The sequence below is a fragment of the Chelonoidis abingdonii genome, chromosome 2, assembly GCF_003597395.2.
Source record: "Chelonoidis abingdonii isolate Lonesome George chromosome 2, CheloAbing_2.0, whole genome shotgun sequence".
Taxonomy (NCBI): Eukaryota; Metazoa; Chordata; order Testudines; family Testudinidae; genus Chelonoidis; species Chelonoidis abingdonii.
The window spans coordinates 284,872,696-284,885,934 of NC_133770.1; the positions used below are offsets into that span (position 1 = coordinate 284,872,696).

Genomic DNA, 13,239 nt, shown 5'->3' on the forward strand with positions numbered 1-13,239 from the left:
GTAAGGTAGATAGTATTTTATAAATATTTTCCACACTATGTCTCTTATTCATAGAAAGACTTACCAAATTATTATTAATTATTTGTGTGTGGTTATGCCTCCAGGCCCCAGTCATGGATCAACATAGAACAAACACAGAACAAAGAGATAGTGCCTGCCCTGAAGAACTGACCACCTAAGTAAATCAGCAGAGATTGGAGAAAAGGAGGAATAATAATGTGTCGGTGATGCAAATCTCTTCTAACAATATGAACAAGGATAGCTGCGTAAATACTCTCTATGGTGCCACAAGGACTCCTCGTTGTTTTTGTGTAAATACTGCAGTTCTCTCTCTCTCTCTGCCCTTGTTTAGAAAAATCGAAAGTATTCTTGGTGAAATCCTGGCCCCGTTAGAGGCTCCCATTGATTGTACCCTCTAACTCCAAGAGGACTATGAATTTAGAAACAATGTAGGGTGTCTAAGGAAAAGAACATACTTTGGCATATGAAGTTGTAAAACAATGGGGAAAAAATCAGGTAAAAAATAAAAAATTGCAGTAGATACAATGATCAAATCATGTTCACTTTGCATTCAGATTCATAATTCAAAACAGGTAGAAAATATGAATTAAATTAATACTAAGAGCACGAGGATGAGAAGACAAACAAATAAAGCCCTAAACCCTCTGGATTATGTGCAAGGAAAGCAGTTTTTTGCAGTAGCTGATAAAATGGCTGTTGCTGCACTTAAATGCTTCAGTGGTTTCTCAGAATGCCTCATTGCAGTAGTGGTTAATTAAACTACTCAGCAGCCCCACTCTCAATTATTAAAAACAATCAGTCTGTAAGCACCTAGCGAAAAATAGTTTTATAAGAAATAGCCAGCATAGATTTGTCAAGAACAAAAGGACTGCAGTAACTCAGACAGTGGTTATGGGCTGGGTGAATGAGGGTCTGTGACCTGTAAAGTTTATGATGGTTTCTCTGGCCTTAAAGTCTGAGTCTTTCCTGCTAGGCTAACTGTGTGAAACCCTGCAGCAGGAGAAGCTGGCAAATGAAATGCCAATGAAATTCAAGGACTTCTTAAAATAGTTGCTTATAAACAAAACTTGCATGATGAAAAGTTATTGTGACAGCAGGTGACAGTATGTTTCTGTTGTTAGCATTGTGCAACATGGTAATGGCTTCTTCATTTGCTCTCTTAACAGTTTAGGCAGCAGCGCATCTGCATCATCAGATATAGATTCAGGTGTTTATAAAAATAAGATTGACATAATTTATTCCAAATGACTGAAATCAGAGCAAACCAATACATGGCAGAATGAGCAGATTTCCAAACATAAATCAGTGCCTTAACCTGGAATGTACTTGTAACATTTTGTAGAAATGCTGAGTAATCATGCTGGTTTTCCTAAATCAAAATCAATCCTAAACTCTGATCCAAAGCTCACTGAAGTCAATGTGAGACTTTCCATTAACCTCAATGGGCTTTAATCAGGCCCCTATGCAAACTGCTAAGTGCCTTCCGTTCATTTAGCACCTAGCAAGACCCCTTTGGGCATGGCTCCAAGCTATGCCGAATGCCAGCAAATCAATGGGTATGGGGAGTGTTAGCATCTCTCTGGTTCAGGCCCTACACGCCAGACTGATCGCATTTACTCCTGGCTTACATCAGTGTAACTGAGATTGGAATCGATCTGTAAATGTTCAAGTATACATTGTACAAATAACTGACATATTTTGCACATGCGCCCCTGGCACTGGGCTAGATTGTAATATCACAGTCTGCCCTGAGTAGGTAGCTATACTGCACCAGGAGCAGACCAAAGAACTCAGAGAACCATGCTCCCCTGCTCTGGAAACCCCATTCCATACAACAGCTTACTCCAATGTGTGCCTTGCCAACTACTCTTGTAGCGATGGGGGAAGAGCCCAAACTCCTCCCACCCCTGGGCTTCCTCTCCTCCCACTTGCTTACAGAGGGAAGTATCAGTTGAATAGCTGCAGCTATTCCTCCTTCCAGGCCATGGCCAGATTCAGAGGCTGGGCAGGCAAGAATACAGGAGAGAGTATGGGGATGCTACCCTCCTTTAATCTCTTGCATATCTGAAAAAAGACCGTGCCAACTCAATCCATTCATGATCAGTAACTACCCTGGTGCATTATGCTAGCAGGCAAGTGGTTTTTGTTGGAAGTTGCTATTTTGGCCAAACCAGCACATCCCCATGTTTTGATCATGGCAGAAAAAATCACCATCAGAGCGATTTTGACAATATTCTATCAAAATGATCATACTAACCTCCCCTGAGGACAAGTGCACCCATCTGCTGTTGTCTGAAACTCAGTGATAAAGCTCAGTGATAAAAACAGGCTTCATCCATGTTCTGCTTGGATTACTCCATTTCTGATGAACTCTCAAAATGCAATCAATCATCAAATTGTAAATATGACTAATGCATTCGTCCTATGTAGCACATTATTGCAGCTGCTTCAGAGAAAAGTATATCCAGTTCTAATCTAATTATGCTTTGACCCACTGATACCCATCTGGATATAAAAAGAAACAACTTCATAATCCAATCTAAAAAAATACAGTCAGTTTATAATTCACCCCAGGTAAAAAATGGCAGTAAAACTTGACTGTAAATTGTGCTATGAAGGAGGCTTTAGGGCTAAAGAGTGAAACAGTTTAATCGTTTTCTGACTTTCAAATTCAAATTGGTCTTTAAAGCAATTTTAGACTAAAATATTTCAAAGGATACTGCCAAGGTATGTGGCAAAATTCCCACACTGATATCAACAATAAATTATTGGAAATAATGAAGGTGGAATGTGTTTACAAAATCTTTTAGCACCGTTACACATGTATGCTAGTTTGTTATTGTAAGGTTGCTATTTGTCATCTTTTTTTTATAATAACTCTGAAACATGTCTGGAAAAAAACCAACCATATAAACATAAAGAACTGCATAGCCTCTGCAAAGAGATTTATTAAGACAAGGATCAAATTTCAGGTCTAACTAATCTTGGTAGTGTTCCTTAACTCTTTTTAAAAGCCCTGTTTAATGTACATAATTTAGACTTGATCCTCCAAGCCATCAGTTTGAGTAGCTATTTCTCACATGGGTAGGCTCATTGACTTATGTGAGCAATGGCTGCAGGAGTGGAGCATAAAAATCCAGTTTATGTACATGGCTTACATGATTATCTTGCAGCCTATCAGAATTCATATCTATGGCATCATTTGCCTATATTGTATATTAATATAAAATGCAGTGAATTGTTTATTCTTCTCTATATTCCTGACGCAGATAATTTACTCTTTATATTTTATAATCCAATAGAGGAAAACACAATCGTAAATACAATACAAACAGACACTCTCTGGGAATTCATTTATAGGAATGTTTCCAGCAAACTTCACCACATCACAGTAGCTGACCGAATAAAATAAAAAGCATATAAAAATGAGAGTTCTGTGTTTAATGGGGTAAGGATTTTGAGCCCTATCTTGCAATACTTACTCAGGGAAAATTCCTAGGTAAGTCAACAGAAGCTTTGCCTTCACCAGGACTACGGGATCAGACCCTCTCTGTGAGCTTTCACCTTGGCACATATTGAACATTGCCTGTACAGTTCTCAGCACTCCCAACTGGAAGTTAATGGGAGATGAGAATTCTCAGAATCTTCCAATAGGTGCTGGGCACCTTGCAGAACTGGACCTGAGTAGAGCTAATTTTGTTTTCTTAATCTCATTTCTCATTTCACTTCTCTCTCTTTTCCTCCCCTCCTCCCCTTGCTCCCTAAAAGTGTTATCAGTAAATCATAGATTAAATAATATTTTGGAACAGCCGTGGAGGGAAATTCACATAACCTCTTGAAAATGACCATTGGAGAAAATGGTGAACTGTGGGCAATATTTATGTGCATTAAAATGTGTGCCTTCAATAACAAAAAACACAGATACCCCAAAAGGCAAGCTCTGTGCGTCTGATGTTCAATATTACTGAGGACTTTCAGCTGCATCTGAGTATATGCTTCTCAATAACAAATGTAATTAATTAGAATAAAGAGAAAACAGAACACACGCTACTTGACTTCCCTCTTACACCACTATAACGTCATTATTTTGATGGAGTTACTCCTGATTTACACCAGTATGAGTAAGAAAAGAATCAGACCCATTGTCCACATGGATACTACTGGATAAGCTAATTAACTAGCTATGCTAATATAGACCATGCTATTGTATTCAGTACTGTATGCAATATTTTCCCTGCATGAAATCCCCATTTAAGTCAATGGAAAAACTCCTACTTCCAGAAAAACTCAGAATTTCACCCTCTGTTTTTTCTATCATTCCCAGCATATTTTAATTAATGTAGCTGGTCTAATTTAGGTAGCTACATACCTTCCTGTCTATCCAGATGGCTAAATTATTACAGCTTCCATAACATTATTAGAGAAACAACATGGGCGAGGTACTAACTTTAATTTTTATTTTATCTTGTATTGTCTCACTGTCATTGTCTTGCTAATGTCCTGGGACCAACACAGCTGCAACAACACTGCATGTAATATTATTCAATAGTCAGGGGTCAGAGAATCTGATGTTTACAACCTGGGTAAAATAAACCATATGATAAAAGAGACAGTTTTATCTGGAAGATCAGGATAACTGAATTCTCCTACAGACTTAATGTCTGACCTTGGGCAAGTCATTTAAACTATCTGCACCTATCTGTAAAATAATATTGATAGTGTTATGGGGCTTAAGTCATGAATAATTTTAAAATGCTTTGGAAGCCTCAGAAGGAAATGGCTATAACAGTGCAAAGGGACCCTTTGGGCTGTATCTTCCCATGTGAGTGTACAGAGCCTCGTTCATTGTGGACATGCTAAGAATAACAATACGAGTTATTCTAAACTACATGATAGGGCAGCCATCACATCACTACGACTTTATAATGTGCTGCTCTTATGCAATGAATATTGTTTAATGGTTTCCTCTTCCTTCACTTTACCATGAAAGAAATCAATACAGTGTACAAGGTAGATAGTGTGATTTGAATTACGATTCATTGTCTTAGTGCAGTACCTGATTGCGTCTTAGTGCAGTACCAGCAAACTTATTCTAAACTATGCCTTGTCATGTAGACAATAGGTCCAATTCTGTGGGGATATTGAGCACATCCAACTCTCATTTACTTCACAGGAGCTGAGGGCATTCAGTGCCTGGCAGGAGTTTCTAAGCACCTGGCAGGATCATGCCCACCATTTGGACTGGCAGAGTGAAAGCCTATGGAATATCAAATTAAGCTGGGAGATGAGAGAAGCTGCTATTGGAAGTAACAAGAAACCACAAGAGGGAGCCAAATGAAAATGTTCTACATCCAAAAATAAAAAGGCAAAGGATGTTCAGCACCAAGAGCCAGAGGAGAGCGCCCAGTGTCAACAGAGGTCACACGCCTGCCAGCTGCTGGCTTTACTTACTATTCTATTCCTCCTCCACTTTAATACAAAGTCAGAAGATAAAATAGTCTGAACTATGTATTCTCGGAAACATTTTTTGATGGGGGTGGGGAGGTAGGGAGAGCTATAATATTCTTATATATCTCTATATTCCCTTACATGAGGAGAATGCTTAGTGGGGGGACAAAGGGGATGGAAAGAAAAAGAGAAGAAAAAAGAAAAAAAAGTGAAATGTCAAATAAATGTTAATATCCTTTCCACTGGCAGGGAGGTGGAGGATCAGGTCAAATCAAATATTCTAGTGGAGAAAAAAGTGCTGAACCAATTTATAATTTGATAGTTTAAATAACTGGGTCTGTTAAGGTGTAAAACAAGACCCATGTATGGAATAGTGTGTGGAGAATATTACCTGGTTCTATATTTTTAGTTCATAAAGACAATCATATAGCAAGTAGTTTATCATTTTGCATGGTTCAATAGCATTTCATTCATATAACTGACTAGGTATTGTGCTCTCAAATAGAAGGGATAATTGGTCTCTCTCTCATGTCTATGTTATGAATGACCTTCCTTCCTCAAAAAAGATTAGTTAGCTGCACTGAAATGCATGAAGCAGATTATACAGTATAACTCATAACAAAAAAAGATCATGAAAGTATATTTCTGTAAGTCAAACTGGATTGGGGTGGAATTTTTTAAAACCTACTATAGACAATTATTTTGATTGTTATAAGTACTCCTTTTTGTAATATATTTAACTCTATGCAGCAAAGACTTTACAGTTCAGCACAACTAGTTCATATTCTAATAGCTAATGCCAAGTAAGACACTCCTGTATCTAAATCATAAAAACATTAACAAGCAAAGGCAGCCACTCAGACCAGCGGTTACAGTAAATGAGTGCAATCAGAAATAAGGCAAGGCTCCTAAAGGTGCACACAGTGACCAGCAAGTCAAGGTAAATAAATAAAATGGAACAGTTGTAGTACTAAAGGACATAAGCAGAATCAACTGGCTGCCAAGAGACTGGTTTGAGGCATCTGATTGCCAGGAGACCCATCTAGTCAAAACTCCTAGTGTCAGAATGTGCACACCTTCTACTTGCATGTCTCTTACAGTCATGTGGCAACAACAGCAGAAGACACAAATGAGGCTAGATACTATCTCCAAATAAGAAAAATGACACTATTTTTGTGCTTTCCTCTGGCTGAGATTAACTCCCGCCTTGCCTCTCCTCTCCACTTTAATCAGTCACGTTTACATGATAATCTGATCTGAAATACTGAGAGCACAGACTCATGACATTTAAGAAGGGGGAAAAAGAGCATCTAAATGACTGAGTTCTGCATTGCTGCCCAGTGAGTGGGAGAAAAAAAGCTTAGCAAAATGTCAGATTTCCCAGTTTCACCGGGATGTCACAATTTTTAGTACATTAGTGTTTGTAAAGTGATTTTGAAATTGCAGGACAAAAGGGGCTATGGGAGTGCTAAGTAATATTAGTCCTTAATTTACTCTCTCTATCCTTCCTTCCTGCCCCTATGCAGTTAACATTTTCAGAACTGAGCCCCCCTTCGTGCCCGAGCTTGTCCCACAAGGGGTCTGTCAACCAGAAAACAGCACACACAACCTCCACCAGGCAATAAACTCCCTGTCCCAAGTGAGTCCTTCAAAGCGCTCAGCCCAATACACTTCTGTTTGACCCAAGAAGATCCACTTCTACCAGCAAACCAGTGTTGGGTGGTTTGACTGTTTGGATGGCTGCCTAAGAACTGGATCCCAAGCTCTTTGAATTCAGTGGGAGTCTTTCCATTATTTCAATGGGCTTCAGCACTGACCCTCGGATGTTTCATTGCACATGAGGAGAGGTTAACTTTACAGCTTGGAAAAGCAGCTGCTAAGGAGGGATATGATAGAGCTCTATAAAATCATGAATGGTGTAGAGAAAGTAAATAAGGAAGTGTTATTTACTCCTTCACATAGCACAAGAACCAGGGGTCACCCAATGAATTAATAGGTAGAAGGTTAAAACAAAGAAAAGGAAGTCCTTTTTCATGCAACACACAGTCAACACGCAACACACGGTCAACCTGTGGAACTCATTGCCAGGGCTTGTTGTGAAGGCCAAAACTATAACAGGATACAAAAAAGAATTAGATAAGTTCATGGAGGATAGGTCCATCAATGGCTGTTAGCCAAGAGTCTATGTGCATCTCTAGCATCTGACTGCCAAAAGCTGGGACTGGACAACGTGGAATGGATCACTCAATAACTGCCCTGTTCCGTTCATTCCCTCTGAAACACCTGACCCTGGCCACTGTCAGAGGACAGGATACTGGGCTAGATGGACCATTGGTCTGACCCAATATGGGTATTCTTATGTTCTTATAGAAAAGAAAATAATTAATAACATTTCACACTTCTCTACAACACTTTCCATGCCAGCATCTCAAAGTGCTCCACACACCCAACACCCCTGGGAAGTAGTGTGTAATTGTGAGAGTGAGGAACCCAAAAGACACAAAACAAGTGAAGTGATTTGACATAGATCAGAGCACAGCTGGGAAGAGCCGTCAGCATGGCTGCCTCCTAGTCCCTGTGTTTAACTACTGGCTCAGCGCTTGAAGCGAGAAGGGGAGAAGTGACAGGTGCCCCAACTTCCCCCTCTCTCTTCCAAAAAAGTGTTTCAAGGGGCACCAGTGAAATATGTGGGGGGGAGGGATGGAATTCAGCAAACCCACCTTTACATCCCCCTTGCCCCAATTCAGACGCCTAACCCAAACGATGCTCCCTCTGCCAGGGGACTTTCCTACTTCAACCGATGTCTCTTATCTTTGTCCTTCTCCTCTTAGTGACGCACATTTCAATGACTAAAGAAAGAAGGGGCTATTATACCCCCACCCCCCACACATCCTGGGGCAGAAGTGCAGGCTGGCTGCCACGTTATGAAGAAGGTACCTGGTTGAGGGAAATCACTGCCAGCCTAGGGATGACCAGCTGCATGATGAGCTGCAGGAAGGAGGTCACCAGCCCGGCCAGGATGGCCCAGGTAAGGGGCAGTGGAAGCATGCTGTAGGTGGCAAAGAGGGTGAAGAGCACGTAGCCGATCCCGTCGCCTAGAAGGCCACAGCCCAGGCCAGCGGCCAGGATCTGCGTGGCCATGGCCACCCAAGTCACCACCCCACTGTACTGCAGGTAGGTGTAGGAGGTCGTGTCCTTCCTGACCACCACTAAGGCACAGATCACCACCTCGATGCCGGTGAAGAAGCCCAGCAGGATGCCCTTGATGGGGTCCATGGGGGCCGAGGCCAGGGTCAGGTGGAGCAGCAGCAGAGTCAGCTTGGTCAGCACGTCCAGGATGTTCATGACCACCTGGGACTTGCGCCGCTGGCCCAGGAAGTAGCGCTGGTAGAGGCGCTCCAGGTCCCGGGACTTGAAGGAGTTGCGCAGCGTGGGGAAGATGACCCCGCGGTAGGTGTAGCCCCAGCTGAGGAAGAAGTCGGAGTTGCTGGGGGCGCAGTCGAGGTGCAGGAAGCCCAGGTCCCCGCTGCTGCTGGTGCGCTCCGGGAAGACTTTGGTGCCCCCGTTGTTGTGGCGCTCGGACGGGCGCCGCGCGGGGTGCGGGTGGGGGTGGTGGTTGGGGCAGCAGGAGTCCTGCGAGCCCAGGGCTTTGCCCCCGCTGCTGCTCCCCCCGCTGCTGCTGCTCTGCTCCTGGATGAAGCGCTGCTCGGTGATGTGGCGCACCGCGGTCTGCCACAGCAGGCGCTGGGGTCTGGCGCGGCCGCTGCAAGGGGGGGTCCTGTTGATGGTGTACAGCTCCTCGCTGTCGCTCAGGCACCGCACCTCGGAGAGCTCCATGGCGGCTGGGGGGCAGAGGCGGGGGAGGAGCAGGAGGGGGTGCCGGGGTGGGCGAGTGTCACATCGAGAGGCGGGCGGTTAGCGGAGGGTGGCAGGGCCGGGTCGCCCCATGCCTGGCGCGCCGGCCGCCTCTGGCAGAGCCGACTTAGTGCCCTGCTGCATGCCGCGAGTCTGGGCTGGTTTATTGGGCGGGGGAGGGAAGCGGGCTGGTTAGCTCGGCTGCCGGTTGGTTTTTAGCAGGTGCAGCCACGCCGCTGTGATGTCTGGCTTGGCACCGCGCAGCGCAGAGAGGAGGAGGAGGAGAGGCCCATGGACCGGCAAAGTCCCCCCGCCCCGTCCCGCCTCCAGGCTCAGCGAGGCAACGTCCCGGGGACGGAGTAGCCTTGGTCCCATCCAGGGACCAGCAGCTGGAGCACGGAGGGGTGTAACATGCACCCGCGGAATCTGCAGCCCCGGCGGTCCGATTGGGCAATGCAGCCCCCTCCCCCCCCGGGGTATTGCTGTTACTCTCCCCGGGATTCGGGGCGCGAGGGACTCATTGACCCGCTGTCATCCCGAAGGCGCCGGTCCGCAGAAGCCATCCGGGCAAAAGCGAGAGGAGAACAAAACAGCCCAGCAAAGTCTTTGCCGAGGTCATTCATGAAACCTAGAAATGGGGGGCAGGCAGCCCCGGGGCACGGGACGGGCAGGGCAATGAGCGGGGCCGCATCCCTGGCTAGGCAGCAGCAGCAGCATCCTCCCGTGCGGGCTGCAAAACGCAACTCCGGCCCAGCGGGACTTTGTTCTTTCTCTCCTGCGAGCGGTGACTTGCAGCAGCACATGTCCGGCTGGGATGGCCGCTCTGGGTTACAGGGCGCCCGCCCCAGTTGCGAGACTAGGACCGGGAGCCATGGCGGGGCACTGAACAAAGCAAACCAAACTCTCAGGGCCCCGCGAGGAGCACCTCGGAGCGCGGGTTGTTTCCGCGGGACTTCCAGGCGAGCCTCCGAGCATCCATTGGCCCCGCCACTTCCCACGGGCCGGGGACAGAGGCGTGACCGGGCGCCTGCAGTGCCAGCTGCCCTCAGCGGTGACTGGGGCAGCCGCGGACCAGGTGTGGGACCCGGCCGGGAGAGAGCCGGGCCGGAGTTTTCTCGCTCTGAAAAGTGCTGGCGGCCGCGTGGACGAGGCTGAAACTCATGAGCTCTCGGTGCCCCTGGGCTGACTCCAGATCCCGTCCTTGCAGGCAGGGATTGGCAGGAGCCCTGCAGCGCGCGCGGCTCCCCCGGGCAGGCGGCAGGGTGAGCAGGGAGTGGAGCGATTCTCGCGGGCCGGCATTAGCAGCAGCAGCGCAGAGAGCATTAGCGCCCAGGATAGACAGGATTAGCGGAGTAAAGACCCTGCTGCGGTGGCCGGGGCTGCCGCTGCTGCTCCAGCTGCTCCTGGAAGAGGCAGGCAGAGCCCTGCACGGTCAGCTGATGCCCAGTGACGTCAGGCTTTAGTGTATTGCACTCCCCTTCTGTCCAGCAAAAGCAGAACCATCCCCAGTGCAGAGGCTGCAAGTCAGGACCTGCCCTGGATTGGCTCGGCTCGGCTCGGTTTAGAGGCGCTGTGGAAGCCAGCCATTGACTCTCTTTGGCACTGAAGGAACGGAACTGAAGTGTTTGTTAAGTGCTGACAATGGGGGGAAGAGATCAAGAGAGCCAGCCCCATCCCCCCACTCCCCTAAAAGAGCCTGCAGTGTAAAGAACAGGCACACAGAAATCAGCATGCACTGGGAGAGCCAGAGGTGGGTAGGACTCAGTGACTTCTGCTTCCCCTCCTCATTATTAAACTCACTTCTGGTGGACATCGTATAGAATAAATAGGTTTTAGGAAGGATGTCAATGGCTAGTTATTATTTATATTACAACAGCCATCCAGAGTATCCACACACTCACAAAATCCTCACAAAGAGCTTGGATGAGCAGTGGGCTTGGTGAACTGGAATGGAAGATCATTACACTCTTAGGAAGATAGGATAGAAAAATACACTGATATGCAGTGGGAGTGTAACAAATGGGACATCATAGAAATAATATCTGTACTCATATTGAGCAGTACGTCATTCCAAGAATCATCCCAATAAAACCATTGAGACTCTCTGAGGATGAAACTGCTACTCAATATAAGAAGCGGTATCTTAACTATGGACTCATAATTATTATGATTGATAATAATAATATCCCAAATCATAGTAGAAAAGGGATCTCACATCTAGTCTACTCAACTCAGTATAAAAATCACATTTTAACAAAGGAAACAGGAGCAAACATCATAATATGATTTAACCAAATGCTCATTTTTCAGTTCAAAAACTGCATAATATGAAGGTAATATAAGAAGCTGTAAATTCTCTAATGGTATTTTATTAATGTATTAATTCTCTAATTGTAAACTTAATATATTAATATATTATAATGTTGGTTGCATTTTGTGGGTCAGATCCTGTTGTTACCTGGGGTTTTGCTGAACCCAAAGGTCCTGGTAACTTTACTCTTTGAGAGGCAGTGGTAGGAAATAAATCAATGGGGACAGGGCTGTCTTGCTGATAGATAGTTGATGCAAACAGACAAACAAAAGTGCTTTCACTGAAAGTTTCTACTGTATTTACTCTCCAGCATAATCTAAAAGGGAGGACACGTGACCTGCCCATGTGTGTCCTCTGCCCTGTGACCCCCTCCCCCCCGCCCTGTGTCCAGCCAGGACTGCCATGCTCTCACTGCCCCATGTTATTGCGGGGTGGGAGCTCTGTCCTTCTTTCGCTGTGCCTCCCCCTGGATGTTCAACCACTCTGCCTGGCAGCCAGACCTGGGTGGGGAGCAGGACAGAGCTGCTTCTTATGCAGCTGAAGCTGGCCACTCCGGGTCACTGACTCTGTACAGCACAGCAGCTGCCTGAGAGACCCTGGCTGGGGAGGCAGCAGCAGCGGTGGACCGCCCCACACCCGGGCCCAGCTGCCAGGGTCAGGGGCTGAAACATGCTGGGGGAGAGGAGACTCTAGCTCACTCGTCCCCTGTCTGCAGCAGCCGGGCATGGGTGGGGGTGACCCACCACCACCACCCCAGCAGGCAGCTGTCACCCTTCACAGGGCAGCAACCCTGAGTTGCTGGCATGAGAAGTGGCTGGTCCTGCCCCTTCCGCTCCCTTCTGGGCCCAGCTACCAGGGACAGAGGCTGAGAAAACCAGGGGGCAGGCACAGCAGGAGAAGGACAGAGCCCCTCTCCCTTTCCCCCTGGCAGGCTAAGCAGAAATTGGAGGGAGGGGAAGGGCACTTGATCCTGCATTCCCCCACACTTATCACCTATGCTCAAGACTCTGGGTAAATCTGAATCTGGTAATTTGGGGTGCTATATTACTCTGCTGTGGAGAGGCAAGAGTCATCTATGGCCTTGAGGCAGTCTCGAGTGGATGATAGTATATGTTCAGTGGCCAGCCTTCTGTTTGCAGGGGGACTTGAGAGGTGTCCAAAGGTTGGTGTCCACCATGCTCAGATTTCTTCCTCTTTTTATATCCAATTTGTTAGTATTGCAGAGCTTGTTCAGAAAAATAACTGCCGAGCAGAAGCTAAGTCAAGTGTGGAGTTTTGCAGCCTGTAGTTTTCCATCAGTTAACCAGCTGTATTTCACATGGCAATAGTTAACGATTGCCAGACCTTCCATCTTGCAAAACCACATGCTTCGGCAAAAAGCTCAAGTCTGGATGGCACAAGGTCATGTTTACTCCCCATAGTCACTTGCTTCCCCCTCCCTTCCCAGCATGTTAGTTGTGCTAAGGCTGCTACAAAGGCCTCACATCTGTTTTCAGCAATAAGCATAACAATTGGTATTCCAGCTGCGGGCAGTGGTAAAGAGCCAACTCATGCATTAAAGTCAGCAGCATTATTTACATGAATAAGGAAAGCATATTTTAGAA

The 13,239-nt window shown here is 46.1% G+C and overlaps 1 protein-coding gene across 1 annotated transcript in view; it reads right to left on the minus strand.

Moving 5' to 3' along the window:
* Positions 1–11,308, minus strand: part of ADCY8 (adenylate cyclase 8) — a 190,767-nt gene extending 179,459 nt beyond the window's left edge. Inside the window, exon 1 of the mRNA XM_032777553.2 lies at positions 8,407–11,308. Coding sequence (XP_032633444.1) covers positions 8,407–9,306 — 900 coding nt within the window. The 5' untranslated portion in view covers positions 9,307–11,308. The remainder of the gene's footprint in view (positions 1–8,406) is intronic.
* Between the last annotated feature and the right edge of the window lie 1,931 nt (positions 11,309–13,239).